The sequence below is a fragment of the Spodoptera frugiperda genome, chromosome 29 (genome assembly GCF_023101765.2).
Source record: "Spodoptera frugiperda isolate SF20-4 chromosome 29, AGI-APGP_CSIRO_Sfru_2.0, whole genome shotgun sequence".
Taxonomy (NCBI): Eukaryota; Metazoa; Arthropoda; class Insecta; order Lepidoptera; family Noctuidae; genus Spodoptera; species Spodoptera frugiperda.
The window spans coordinates 1,076,833-1,092,265 of NC_064240.1; the positions used below are offsets into that span (position 1 = coordinate 1,076,833).

Sequence of the window (15,433 nt, forward strand, 5' to 3'; positions counted from 1 at the left end):
ACTGATACTAAGCTGTGTAGCTGTGCGAGTAGCTTGCTGTAGGTGCTCTGCTCTGCATATAGCAACACCACTCGCGATCATCTATAGCACATATCGACAGCACGCATGCAGCTTAGCTGAGCCCGTTTGCACCAGTGCTAAGCTAGGTGTACCAATGAATATGATCTCTGGTGGACAAGGGATTTGTAGCGATGATTATTTCATACAAAACGTCTCGTCTCGTCTAAGTCAAAAACCATTTTTGACTTTCCTACCTAAAATGCTTACACATCAACAGTAGCTAATCTTAGTTCTCCATTCTTTCTTTCGGTTACCCAACGACTCTAGTTTCAACTAACATACCACTGTTCACTAATCTAATTAGAGTGTCGTCATCGACATGTAATTCAGTTCCCCTCTTCCACTCCTAGTGATTGCCGTCAGTAAGGTGTAGTGATGACGTCATCAAAAACTGGTGTAGTGTCATTGATTTTCAGTTTATGTTGTGTTCGATATGGTAAGTCGTTTTGTAGTACTTTCATAATTGATGATTTTTTTTGTGCGAGGTGCTTGATGATGTGGCTTTTCAGTGATGGTGTTATTAATTTCTTCAAATGTGTTTCGTGTTAATGTGTTTGGGCGTCATTATTTAATTTCTTCTCTATTTTTTGTCCGAGCGAAGTTTATATTGGGTTAGGATACAAATTAGCCTTAATATTAACAGTTTCGTAAAGTAGTTAGTGATAATTAATTAATGTGACGCTTTGTACTCGATCCTATGAAGACTTTATAGTTCCTACCTAAAAAGATTTTACCTAAAATTCTATAATTATTTAATTGTGTCATGTATTTTTGCAAGCGTAGTGTAGTGCGCCCTCCTGATAGGTGGAGTGACGATATCCGTAAGGTGGCTGGTAGTGGTTGAATGCGTAGAGCTGAAGATAGAGCTCAGTGGCGTGCCATTGAAAAGGCCTATGTCCAGCAGTGGACGAAAACAGGCTGATGATGATGTATATTTGTAAATTTATTGGACGACAATTAAGTCATGAATTTGCTGTATATTATTTAATATTTTCCCCAAAATATTGATGCATTAATATGACTGTATTATCTTTTAAAGGTATTCTTTCATTAATAAATACGTTACTTAAAAATTCAGTACTACACGTCAATAATTAACTCTAATTCAAACTCCAGTCAATAAGAACATATCCTAAATCCATTGACTTCCATGTAGGTCAGAACGGACACTGAAACCATAAGAAGTCCGTCGAAATTGGATTACTAACCGCTAACAGTTGAACTTGACTCAAATTCCCCACTGAATGTAATGGAGTATATATTACATACAAAGCCCTCTTATTGTGTTTCATCAGCTGTATTATAATTAACCTTACTTTCTTCTTGACTGTCATGATTCACTTCCTACCGAAAAGTAATGGGATTTTCCCAATTACAAACATTTTAAACAATCTAAACGAATTTAAACAATGTACGATGAAGCCCGTTTGATATATTTAAGTTGATCCATGCTTGATTTTACCCCATTAAAAAAAGTTAATCCATGCACTCCAAATAAACTATACTAAGTCTTCCTATTCATTTCTATCCTAGACTAATGCGCCTCCACTCGTCCTCTCAGATATTTGTCATAATGTCTTAAGTTGGAGATTGCAGTGTAAAATGTTCAGTACCCTTACTACGAATCTCCTTCACGTTGAACGTAAACAAAACGAGAGCGCATTCGGCGCTCTAATTTGCTGGAGCGAATGAACCACTTTACTTTATTTTAAACGTAAAGCAAACTCGTACTAATGGTACAGGTTTAATAGAGAGTTTTGCTGCCCGATCTCTGTAATATAATATGGAGTTTCTTAGTTGACTCTTACAATTTAACATCCACGAGAAGAATACAAGGAGATGACTCGATATTAGTTAGCATATCTTTGCATTTCACTGTTTTTATGTACAGTACGTCTTCAGTTATGATATGATAATAAAATCGGTTTATTTTTCTAATTCCAGCATCTTCAATCCTGTGCTATGACTGCAACAGTGCCTATGACCCTCGGTGTGGGGAGGAGTTCGATTCCTTCAGTCTGGGCATCGTCAACTGTTCTTTGAGGGACCCGCCGGAACATTTAGAACCTATCGAACCTACTTTCTGTAGATCTATCAAAATGGAGAGTGAGTAGATAGTACACATTTTGTTTTGCATAAAAAAATATATGCAATTGGATTGATTAAACCTAAGCCCTTTAGGATTACCTAGACAAAATTAATATTAAAGAATTTAAATCCTAAGAGAGGTTGTCCGTAGGTATAGGTCTTTCATAGATGTATTTAGGAAGCATCTTCAATATAATGTCTAGAAGACGTTAATAATTCTGGGCTTAAATGGATGAAAGAACTGCTGAGTTCATCTGTAATTGGAGCAGTTTTTACATAGGTATAACTGGACTATTCAGTAAATAATTCTGATTTCTGTTTCCTACAATTACTTTAATAAAAATTGTCTTCTTCAGAAAAAGACTTCTGTAAAACTGTTTATCTGATTTTCATTTTATATTTTTCAGTCTACGGAAAAGTCCGGGTGGTTCGTCAGTGCGGCTACTTAGCTGACAATGAAATAAAGGAGCGATCATGTCGCCGTGTGGTCGGCAACGGGGACTTATTCGTCACCTACTGCACTTGTAACACAGACCTCTGCAACTCGGGAGTCGCTCAGAACTACCAACAGATGGCGCTCGTTAGTGCGGTGTTATTATTGTTGTTGTGGTAGATTTGATTTGTTAATTTTGGCATAAATGGTGTTCGTTTGTTTCTGTTGTTCTTGTTTTTAATTTTAATATGTGTTAATTTTATGAATTAAATAGATTAGGTATTGTTTTATTAAGTAGTTCTCTTTGACCACAACCTTTACGTAAGCAAAGCTTGAACAAGAATTATATTTTCCCGATTTTATTTTGAATGTGATTATTGAATTTGTTAACCATCCGAGATTCGTAGGAAACAATTACGTAAGGTATAAGGTATAATCTACCTTATATTTCCATATTTCCATTATAAATATCTGATAAAAATGTTCACTCCGAAAAGTTTTAAAATCTGCTTACCTGGATTAGCACCATCACGGAACACCTTGGGCAAGTTCCTGTAGGCCAGGAAGTACTCGATGTGTGCCATCTCATGATGAGCAGTCACCAGGTCCTTCATATCCACGTGCGTGCACATTTTGATCCTGGAACGTTACATGAAGTATTTTAGAGGGAAATAGCATTTTGGCGGCAAGATTTATATAAAATGTTGAAGGACTGGATTTATTAGTGCTATGATTTCGATTTTGATTACTGCTGCAATAAGGATCGATGTTCATAGTGATCTTAACGAATGTCGATACGGGAACGTTACATCTTTGTGTAGCAACTAATATTCTCATTAGGGGCAGATAAAATTGGATATATTATTTACCAGTTATGTTAGCGAATCCAACTACTAAAGAGCAGACTGTCAATCTTTGTAACAAAAAATAAACCTATCAGATCGTATCCCTAACTTTAAAAAAATATTACTGTAATACATTAAAGTTAAAAACATAGTGCCTAATACTTTTGCCGACCTACGTGATCTCTTGTAATCGAAGCAGTTCGAAGTTGTCTTTGAAACATTTCTTACCTGTAATCATGTTTGTTACAAAAGTCCCAAGCTGACGGCTGGCAGTGTATGTGTCTGTCGGTGGGTTGCTGCAGAGCGCTCAGTGCCCAGAAGTCGTGCGGCATCGCAGACATGTTCATTGACACGAAGAACTCTTCAGCTAGTTGGAAGATTGTTAGCGGTGTGTAGCCCTGGAAAGTAAGATGTGTAATTTTAAATGTTTCATAGTCTGTGTAAGGATTTGTTTGATGATGATAGTATTGTATATGATATATCGTATTTTCTCATTCATAGTAGGTTTTTTTAAGGGGGAAATATCATCAAAAGACTTTTCCCGCCTTGGGCGAGGCGTGAGGGAATGTCAGGCTCTTACTGACTAATAGCCATCCTGTTTCTACTCTTGCCGGAGCCCCGTTAATCCATTAGGTAGTCCGCAGCTCCGGACTTAACAGAATAGCATTCGTATTTTTTTGCCAATGCAGTGTTAAGAAATGAATTAAAAGTTTAACACACCGGCTCTAAGTTTGGCAGGCCAAAACACACTTTTGAAGATATACTTTTAAGATTACAAATCTTACCTGTTGCGCCATCTCCGGAGTGACATCCACCAAGGTTTTTCCAGGGTAAGGCAGGGTGAAAGGCACGATGCCAGACCAGCTCTGTCCCCACATGTCTCCGAGGATGTGGGCTGGGATCGGAGCTGACCGGGAGATCCTCTCGGGACCGTAAGACTCACGGAGACGACGGCGAACGTAGGCGTGGAGTAACTCATATAGAGGTTTGATCTGGAAAGTAATATTTTAAGATCAAATTTATCATTTTTTATTTAATACTTAGCGTCACAAACCTATCAGATATTGTTTGAAACAAACTAGATTACTTAAACTGGATATTTACTATTAACAAGGAGTCTTATTTATTTATTTATTTATACTTTATTGCACACATACATAAAACACATTTACATTGTAATTAATAGTAATTAAAGTACAATGCGCGGTCTTATCACACACGGCGATTTCTTCCAGACAACCTTTGGATGGAATATATCATATGATCTGGGAATGGGTAGTGCGTGCACAATAATTCAAAAGGGGAAAAAAAAAGAAGAACACTAAAAAATAAAATTTACAAACTATGCTAAAATGTACTATAATAACATTAGAAATTGGACATAATTCTAAGTAATAAATAAACTAATATTATATAACAAATAAATGAATATTGAGTAATAAATATATAAATGCAATATGATAACTACATGTGTGTGCGTGTGTGTGTGTGTGTGTGTGTGTGTGATTTAATTAACTTATTGGTCTGTGATTTAAAGAAATATGTGGTAGATAAAGTTAATTATTGTAACTAAGTTGCTAAGTAGGAGCACATTACCTGTTCCCAAACTTCATCAACTTCTTGTCTCATGTTGTTGGTCTCGTAAGGGAACATCCAGTAAGCAGAAGCATCTGTGAAGTCTGAAAAACAAAATAATAATAAATTAATGTAATGTATTTTATACGATTACATATTACAACTTATACAGAATGAATTAGGTACTGGCGAGTTAATCCAAGCGCCTTCAAGATTTACAAGAGCAAAACCCTCATCTATACTATCGAGTTCAAATGTTGCAGGCGGCTATTGTGATTTGTGTATTAAATTATATTACCCGATTGGAGTATAAAGAATTTAAATATAAAAATATGTAATACACCAAAAACTTACTGTTCAACCTCGCAGCCTGGTTAGTCAGATCCACAAGCTGTTCATACAAATCCCTGACCCGTCTCCCAGTGTTCCTCCTCCACTCAGTCCAGATATGTTGGAGCTCGTCCCAATCCCTGGAGTGTGACATGATGAACTGGAGCTCTGGTTGAAGATGGAGTCCACATTTGAAGGGCTCGTTGTAAGCACATACTTCGGCTGTGTTGTAGACTGCTAGCATGTCGTTGATGATGCGGTTGTACTGAAAAAGAAAGGTTTTAAGTCAGTCAGAGTGTGTTTTTTTGTTTTATTTTGAAGTTTTCACGTCACAGTGCTTTGTAGACAATGGTGGGATTTTTAATTAGTGGATTTATATTCAGGATTTTTTAGGTATTTAAGAACCATCAAATTTTTTGTTTTTCTTTTTATCTGATGATTAATTTACAGATTGCACAAAAAATGTTTAAGGGCCGATAATTTATTAACGTATGATTTATAGCCATTGCCCATAATAGTTTTAGTTTAAGAACACTTTAAGCCCGAAAACACTTAAAAAGGAGAAATGCATTACAGATAATTTTAAAACAAACTCACTCTATCCAGTTGATCTGGTGGTAACGCAGCAGGTCCAATGATGGAGAGTAGCCTCAGCTGTCTGAAGGTGGCGTAGTCCCGGAGACCACCTCGAGGTATCTGCTGAGCTGCCTCCCAGAGACCACGTTGGAATAGAGTGTAGCGCTGCTGGGCATCCAACTGGAAAAGAAAATGGAATCATTTTAATAATGTACATCAAAGAGATGCACTTCTGTGCAACCCAGTTCAGTAAATCTTAATAGAACTCAAAGTTGCGAAGATGATCTTGTTTTTTTTAACATTAACACCATTGTAAATCACGTCAAAATCAATCTAAATTGAAAGAATTTGGATTTGTACTAATCAGTCTTGTTCAGGTTCGATATATAATCAAAACTAGGAAAGACCAGGGCTATATGGAATAACAAGACGAATAGGGGTGATGCAAAGATATTAGTCACAAAATATCATCTTAGATATTATGGCAACCATGGAATACACAAATGGCAACCATAACGAATACTTTATTTATCAAACAATAAGACCTGCATTTTCCATGTCACTCATTGTAATATTAACAAAAGCAGTATTTATTTAGTTACAATAGAAAAAATAAAACAAAAGAAGCTGAGAGGAACTAATGGTACAAATAGCAAATGTTTGTCTTTTCAACAAACTGTCAAAACATTACAAAGCGATCCATTTTTCATTACTAAAATAAATACTACGAAGTTTCGTGACGAAAATAAAATGAATAAGAATGAAATATTTTGCCGTGTGACCTGTGTAGACTTTCTTCGGTGTAATTTTGATGTCATAGTAAAAATTTAAAAGAAATTTATTTTTACCATTCATCAGTAACAATTCTTAACTTAGCTTTCAACGGAATTTGTAAAATAAACTTAATGCGAAAAGGGACTTGTAAACAATTTTCAACGGCTCCAGCGGTTTCGCTCGCGTTCCTGTGGGATAAAAGGATATCCTATCATCCAAGTCAGCTCATATCCTCTCTCTATACGGAATTTCATCAAATTAAAACTACATATTAAATTAATAACTCGCTTCGCTTTATACTTATAAGTTGTTCATTAATCCCAAGTCATTTTCCTTACAAACAATACCTTGATTATTATTATTCACTTTACTCATGTAAAGTTAAATTAAAATGACGTCATAACAATGGCGGATAACGAGAAAACAATGATAAATAGCGGTTCATTTTTTACGGCAATTATTTTGGTGACTCAAAGGACATAGCGTGATGATAATATTATAACGAGTGAATCACTGTAGGTATACTGAGATAACTATTATGATGGATAAATTGATAGACTGATATCTGTTAATGTAGACCCCAGACGGATGTGTCTGCGGACGGCGAGCAAGGGTAGCTCGTCGCCTGACCAGACCCTTGCGTATGGCGCATCACGTTCCGCGTACTCCTCAAAGTTCCATCAGACGACCACAGACGGGTTGATGCCTGATCCGGAGCTGCGGACTACCTAGCGAGTTCACCAGGGCCCTGGCTCGAAAATCACGAATAGGTATGGGGTGGTTTTTAGTTAGTACCTAAGAGTCTGACACTCTCTCTTGCGTTACCCAAGACGGGAAAAGTAATTGAATGATTTTCCCACTGGGTGAGAAGAAAATCAGACTTATACTGACTATAAACCACCTGCTTAGAGCCGTAGCCCCCTGGTAACTTGCTAGGTAGTCCTGAGTACGTGATATGAAATCAATCACGTTGTGAGGTGTCTTTTAATCATGGTTATTGTTGTGGATGACAATACGAGTAGGTATAATATTATTACAATTGCATACTAGTCATAGACGCGTGATTTGATGAATCAGCACTAAGTACCTAACAGGTGGACTAATTTTATATTATGTTGGTAATTTGTTCTAGTATGCTAATTTAAACATGCATATAACATCTATTAAATATGTAGATTACCTCATTGGTTGATGAATTGCAAGTTCGGAGCTGCGCACTACATAGCGGGCTTACCGGGGCTCCGGCTCGAAAAGCATGAGAAGGAAGGAGTGGTTTTTAGTCAGTAAGAGTAGGTCTGATACTCCCTCTTGCCTCGCCCAAGGCGGGAGAAGCCATTAAATGATTTTCCCCCTTAACAAAGGGATTGCACGTTCCATCATCATCATCATTATCAGTAAGTCAGTACGTTGTCTGAATTGTTCCTTGTATATAGCAACGGGCTCATAAATGAAACGACTATGAGATTAATTCAATTGAAAAAATAAGTAGAACTAAGTACGCCGACTTTTAATGTTAACTTTTTGTACCTCAATCGCGGGTCAAACCATGTTCTTAGGTCAAAAACATAATAATGATCCGTAATTAAAATTAGATTTATAAAAATCCGGATGAACAATTATTAAACTCGAGAATTTTGTGAATTAATTAGTTGGTTTTAAAAACAATGAGTTATAATTCTGTTCACACTTTTTTTGATTGTATTCTGACCGTTCAAAAGGTTATAATACGTCGAGGTAGTTTAATTTTATTTGTAGCTTTGATGTCGTAAACGTACTTTTTATCTTTAAACCATAGCCCATGGTATCCGACAACGAATGTCTAAAATAAATATAGGCGTCCCAAAACCTAGACGATGCTAAGAATTTAACATAACGTTCCTTTAAAAAAACCATTGGTCAAATGTTTAATATGTAATATTAGGAACACATGATGCATAACAACCATATTTTATGAACTGTTTCGAATTTCGTCAGATGATTAGTAGAGATATTTAACATGAAATATCTAGGTACTCCGACTTAGTTTTACCAAAATCTCTATACACACCATAGCCAGTCCTGACATCCCAAGTAAGTAAAGTTCTTTACGAATAATTTCTTAATCAAAAGCCAACATGTGCTTCTTATTTTAAACAGAAACATTGAAAACACTAAATACATAAGCACTAAAAAAATCGACTTTATTCTTGAACTTATCAATAATTACTTAATCTCATCTAAATACGCCTATGACCTAATACTTAGTCACTACCTAAAATATCTAGGCCAAAGATCCTACGACCTACAAGTTCAAGAACACAAGACCTTACTACAGATTTCACAGATTTGCGTGTTCATAACTCCACTTTACCCGACCTTGCGAAGTTACGAACAAAACAAATGTCATAGCGTCCCTACAAAGCGATTCATTATGAACCTAACCTTGATTTACTTAAAGATTATTATCTCGTAGACAAGTTCTGCTTACCACCGCCTCGTAATCGCAATTATTCGGTTGTTTAATTGTTTGTTTAATTACATAGAGTCTGGTAAATTAGTAGGTATGGTTGTGATGTCGGTTTCGTGTTCGGAAAATTGATGAGTTCTTGTGTAAAGCGTCTTCTGTGAAAATAAAAATGTACCTACTATGTTTTAAATTAGAATGGTTGTTTTAGTGGTTACGTCTCGTTGCAAATGCGACTGTCAAGCACAAGAGCTTAGTACTATGATTACCTAGTTATCAGTTGCTGAAATTCAGTGCCTCATCTAGGGACTAGTAACATAATAGAGAAACTTAGGGATTGAGGAGAGAAAATCATCCAATGATATCTCCAGCCGTGGGCGAGTCGAAAGGGAGTGTCAGACTCTTACTGACTAAAAACCACCCCGATCCTACTCCTGTTTTTCAAGCCGGAGCACCAGTAAACTCGCTAGGTAGTCCGCAGCTCCGGATCAGGCATCAACCCTACTGGGCCCCGTCTGCGGTGGTCTGAGGGATTAGATTCCTAAGTTTTTGTTTTGCTACTGGTACATTATATAAGAAATCTCAAGAACAGATCATCTCTGACATCAAACGAAAGAAATATATATACATAATAATAACAAATTATATAAAACATTTTACGTACCCCGTATGTTGCAATAAAATCAGTTTCCCACGATATGGAACTGGTTTTGAACTTGAGACTATGTTTATGTGATAATTATTCATTTATATAATCGCACATTTACCTTGTCACGATCTTAACTTAATTATCTTAAAGTACGGTACTGTAGGTACAGCACTTAAGATCGCACTGCAATACTTGCTTACTTAACTAGATGACTAGTGAAGGAAGGAATCACATCTAAAGACAGATATTAATCGGTATAATTTACCATAAGATGATAATAATATAACAGGTTATTTAATATGAAAAACAATACCCTCCTACAGACTGCTAACAAGAAGGATAAAGAAGAATATAAAGAGACCAGTTCTAAATATAAACTCAATTTTTCTATTCACAAGTTTGCAAGTATGAGTGCAAAGATGAAGGGTTAAATTCCTGGACTTAGCAAAATGCAGACGTCCAGATTTTCGATTTTCAATTGTTACCAAAAATAAAGATGTGATTGGTGGCAGCCAAACGCATCCACAACCAATCTATGGTGTTATCTCATTTATATCATTACCTACTATAGAATATCATTGAAACTGTGTGGCATATTGTATGTAAGTTTAACTTCACCTATCCCTCTAAACGCCACTCAGATAAGATTATTAGCAAAAGGCTCGACACTCACAGTTCCAGCACCTTAATCCTTAAGTTCCTTATCCTCAATTCTCAATCGAAATTCACCAGAAGTGTTCGTCACGTGTTGCGAAACCACAGTCTGGGAATGTCCTCTATCATTGACAATGGACACACGTTAACGTTGTGTGAGAATTAATAGACATCTCATTATTCTGTGACGGCATTGAAGTGGCTACCGTAAGGTCTCTTTGCCTTTATCTTTAGCGTTAAGCTTCATCGCGTCTTTGTTTTATTTTGTTATATAATGGGGTTAATTTGTTTTGTGGAGCTTTGATGGAGATTTTTTCTCTATTATTAATTATTATGTTAGCGGCTTACTCACGTAACTATTTGACGAGAATTGTCGCGCTACTGATCGCCGTGTCGTCTGTCGCGGAATGCTGCTCATGGAAATGAGCTTCTAGCATGGCTTGAAACTAGTCGAGTTCCTCATCAAACAGTTACGTGTGTAAGTCGATAGCATAATATTTTTTTTATTATTACTTAGATAGTCGAAATTTTTACTAATTCTTTCACCACTACGCTGCTAACGTCTTCAGTAAAAGTGTGTAGGTACTCGACAGCAAGAAAAAGTAGTATCAGTACCGTAAGTAATATAGTTACCACACTGTGCTACTAGTGCTATCAAAAACATACCTAAGTTGTACACATTACGAACAAATAAGCTAAAGATGATATTTTTCAAACTCAAAACTAAATAAAAGATGACACTGTAAGTTAGTTTTTATGTATTTTCCGTTCTTTATCTTCCTTTTTTATACTTATAGTTTTAATTTTCAAGTTGTAAATATTTTAGTCTTAGTATTTTTAATAACAAATATAATTTATTCACAAGCGCCCAGGAAACCTAAATAAATGACAGTTTTCAACACACGATGTACACAAACATTTTTGAAAACCCATATATCAGAAGCTACCATACCATACACTACATAATACCAACAAAACCACATATAGCATAGCAAGTACATCCATCTTAACACGAGTACAAAAGATAAAAGAGCAAAACCAAACAAAAAACTTCATTCATACAAAAATTTAGTTCAAGTTTACAAACAGATGTACTATCGCGCACAAAGCCGTTCCAATATTCGGCACAATACTATGCAACCCATTTGCACTTTAACACCAACTTACATTTACACTTCTTTTACTCTATTTTCGTCTCTAAGTCGTTGTGTTAAGGTTTAGAGTTATTATTTTAGTTGGATTTTTAAATTGGTTGAAACATTTCTAAGGTCAGGATCGTCTTTTGTCATCAATTAGCGAACTACGTGTGTGGGTTGTGTGAATAGGTTAGTATTCTTAAGTAGAAAATGCATTTGGTTATAGCTTATGAGATTTTGCATGTTTTTTTTTTTATGAAAACTCAAGTATTTTTCCAGGGTCTTGCAAAAGGAATATATGCTTGCCTAAATTTTTTTTTTCACATATTTCACACACAATAGCGTTTTTGGAATGAGATAATAATTAATTTTTTTGGTTAGATAAACTATACATCTAATGAATGTATAAAATTTCCATATCACAATGTTGGTAACCGTACTCCTCCAAAACGGTTTTACCGATCTTTATCAAATTTAATATGCGTAGAAGGTCTGAGAATCGACAACGATCTATTTTCTAGAAATAATTTATAAGGCGAAACGTTTGTCCGGTCAGTTTAATAATATGTATACCAATATCAAGACATAATTACTTTTAAAATAAATATTATAACTTGAGTTCAAAGATTCGTTTTAATGTTATTTTTTTACATTTCTGTGATCGCCTGTACTACGCTCAATGGACCACAACAACGCCGACGTGGTTACACAAAATTTGATACGAATTAAAAAAAACCTGTGCATTGTGACGTCATGACCCTGAACACTGCTGATTCCAAGCCAAGGTGAAGGTAGATAGATATCAAATTCTTTTGGAAATGTGCCTTTTGACATAGATTTTACCTTAAAACTGACTGCTTTAGAAGTGGACTTAGAGAAGTTTGTGGATTGTATAGACGTCATGTCGTGTGGATTACGCTTTAAAAAAATAATTGAACTAAATCTATATTATAGTCTAGTTTCACAAATGCTTAAAAGATTTCTGTTTTTATTTAGTGGATAGTAGCTATGCACAAAGTGTAAAACTACTGTAGGAAGTATGTTTTTCGGAGCTGCGGACTGCCTAGCGGGTTACCCGGGCTAGTAGGAACGGGGTGGTTTTTAGTCAGCAAGAGTCTGACACTCTCTCTCACCTAGCCCAAACCGGGAGAAAGTAAGTATGACTTCAGAAAGAAAGTTTTAATAAAGTAAAAATTTCAAAGATTAATCACTTTTAATAATACTTATAACAACATTGTGATCAACCGCGATCAATATCAAGAGAAACATAACTAAAAAGAAGTTATGTATTTTATTATAAGTATGAATGAAAATCCTGCAACACGATATGTGCTAAACTGAAAAACTTAACATAGCATTGTAAAACCGATGTGTCACTACAATTTGCGTTATGCTAATTGAATCAGACCTTAAATCAGATTTGGCATACTTTTGGGTTTTCACTCGCAAATATTAGTACAAGGTTGTCGTAATTATGAAGTAACTTTGACCCTTTATACTAGACATAACACGCCTGTTAGATTTTCCCTGAATAAAACGACAGCATTAAGGGTGCGGAGAAACGAAAATAGTTATCGGGGCTTCGGGACGAAGCAGGAGTAGGAACGGGGTAGTTTATAGACAGTAAGAGAAACACTATATCTCGCTTTACCGCTTGGACAGCACGGTGCCTGGGCAACTGGCTGCCTTGAAACGTGTAATGAGTTCGATTCCCGCACGGAGCAACTCTTTGTGTGATCTACAAATTATTGTTTCGGGTCTAGGTGTCATGTGCTTGTATGTTTGTAAACGCACCCACGACACAGGAAAAAATCGTAGTGTGGGGCAAAGATTAAAAAAACCCAGGGCGGGAAAAGGGGATGCCGACTCCTTTTTCCCCTCGAAAAAAAGAGACTACAGAAGTAGCTGTTGACAACATAATTATTACCATGTTTTTATTTAGGCTTTTTTCTATATGAAGGTATACTTACGAAGTCATTATCGTCATCATTGGGAATACCGAACGACGATCATGACAATGAAACTCCAAGCTTTGTACATTCGTATACTAACACCTAAAGTTTTGATGTATCTTGTATTAAAGTAAACTTCAAGTTAAGCCTACGCAAAACTTTTCCTACAATATGTCATTGAAAAGCCTTTCAATGTAGGAATACGTGCCTTCTATACATCGTAAAACACAACAAAACCTTTTTTTCACTTAAAAATAATTTTCCATTGTGAATAAATTGAGTTTTTTTTTTACACCAAACATATTCAAGGCTTCACTGAAATATGAACCGATTATACGTTTTGTGAATTTCTTGAATTATACGGAAAAAAAATTAATGCAAAAGCTATTGTTTGTTTTTGTTATTTGATTGAATAAATCGGGTTAGAAGAACAGTTTTTATTGAAACATAATAATCTAGAATTAGGTACCGTTATTGTCAGTAGTCTGCACTCGTTACTTTGCTCTTAAGTTTTTATGATTAAAATATGAGCTACATTTTCTTTGCATAGAACTTGTCAGTCAGGTAAATTTTTAATATCTTTCTCAATAACAAAAAAAATAAATAAATAAAGGAAATAGTTTTCTTAACTTTTCATGGCAAAGAACGTAGATTATTTATTGAGTTAGTGTTATTTTATGTTATGATATGTATGCACATACGTATGGCGTCGTCCATTGTCATACGAGTACCTACTTAAAGCAAATAAATATGAATATATAAATTTTAGTTACCACTGAAATACTTCTCTGTAACTTTGTTTAATGATATTACTATATTCATAACTAATACCGACCTCAAATCTTCGGACAATATAAGACTAAAATATATGAATAAAGAAAAACCTAAAATGAACCAGACCAAAAAGTCACTAACTGCCGTACTTAGAGACATTGAATGTTTACTTAAACTATTCCTTAGTAACGATTTTGTTAAGAAAACAATTGCCAAGGACTGGGTTAAGTAACAATGAAATTACTCGAAGTACGGTGGTAAGACAAAACCCTTTAATCTCTTCAACAAGACCCACAGGAAACAAAGTAAATCACAAACATACTTATAGACCATTCGAACCCAGCTCACAAGTGTCATCAAACGCCTCACTATGGTCAGAAACCCATTACATACGACCATAAAGCTTTTCCTCTAACTATATACAATAATTGTAATGGTTGGAACACAATAGCGAACCTTGGAGTAATGAATTATCTTATTGTTAGCTACCACCAGCCTTTTAGGTCAAGATACGTTTATAGGCTGTGGAGCAGGGCTGATTATTTGTGATTGTGATGAGGATTTTGTCAATTTAAGGGAGTATTTGGAAAATATTAGGAAACTAGGTGATAAGACCGCCTATAATCTAATTACAATCACAATATAATGTCTTTTATGTATATATGCAATAAAGTATAAAAAACAATAGCACAATTCTGGCATGCTGTGGGGTGATTCTCCTTTTTTTGGCACAGCTATGAAACAATTAACATACATGTTACTAATTTTATTGTAATTTATCACTTAGCATACTTTTTCTGTGCTGGGCATGAATTAGAATCTGACTCAAGATCTGCTAAAACTATGATTGAGACTGTCTCCTTGTTATCGCTATGTTGAATGGGAGCAGATAATTGGCAGATAGCAATTACTGAACTTCGTGTTATGGACAGACACTGCTAGTATTAATTATTAATATTGTTTGCACGTGTTGATGATTGTCATTGATAATAATGATCCAGTGTCAACTAAGACCTGTAATATAAATGTATAGAGTCTTAAGTTTTTGTGTATACCATAACAACCATTCAAAAGAAATTTGTCTCTACCTTTATTCATACCGCTGGTATCATTAGAGTTTACTAAGTTACTACGCTTTTAAAAG

At 35.4% G+C, this 15,433-nt stretch overlaps 2 protein-coding genes across 2 annotated transcripts in view; one reads left to right on the plus strand and one right to left on the minus strand.

Annotated features, from left to right (window-relative positions):
• The window catches only part of LOC126912734 (angiotensin-converting enzyme), a 150,541-nt gene that overhangs the window by 130,828 nt on the left and 4,280 nt on the right, over positions 1–15,433 (minus strand). Inside the window, exons 2-7 of the mRNA XM_050706395.1 lie at positions 5,929–6,087; positions 5,356–5,596; positions 5,023–5,105; positions 4,212–4,418; positions 3,655–3,824; positions 3,096–3,220 (exon numbers count right to left, since the gene is read on the minus strand). Of these exons, the coding sequence (XP_050562352.1) occupies positions 3,096–3,220; positions 3,655–3,824; positions 4,212–4,418; positions 5,023–5,105; positions 5,356–5,596; positions 5,929–6,087 (985 nt within the window). The remainder of the gene's footprint in view (positions 1–3,095; positions 3,221–3,654; positions 3,825–4,211; positions 4,419–5,022; positions 5,106–5,355; positions 5,597–5,928; positions 6,088–15,433) is intronic.
• On the plus strand, positions 359–2,871 carry LOC118268652 (uncharacterized). Its single transcript, XM_035583217.2, has 3 exons — positions 359–496; positions 2,005–2,166; positions 2,556–2,871. The coding sequence occupies exons 1-3, from the start codon at positions 436–438 to the stop codon at positions 2,759–2,761; spliced, it is 429 nt and encodes a 142-aa protein (XP_035439110.2). The 5' UTR covers positions 359–435; the 3' UTR covers positions 2,762–2,871.

What these genes read in the sequence shown, in the direction of transcription:
- LOC118268652 (XM_035583217.2), top strand. Translation starts at nt 436, where the DNA reads ATGACGTCATCAAAAACTGGTGTAGTGTCATTGATTTTCAGTTTATGT. An exon ending in TTTATGTTGTGTTCGATATG is followed by an intron (nt 497 to 2,004) that starts GTAAGTCGTTTT and finishes TTCTAATTCCAG; the next exon opens with CATCTTCAATCCTGTGCTAT. An exon ending in TAGATCTATCAAAATGGAGA is followed by an intron (nt 2,167 to 2,555) that starts GTGAGTAGATAG and finishes TATATTTTTCAG; the next exon opens with TCTACGGAAAAGTCCGGGTG.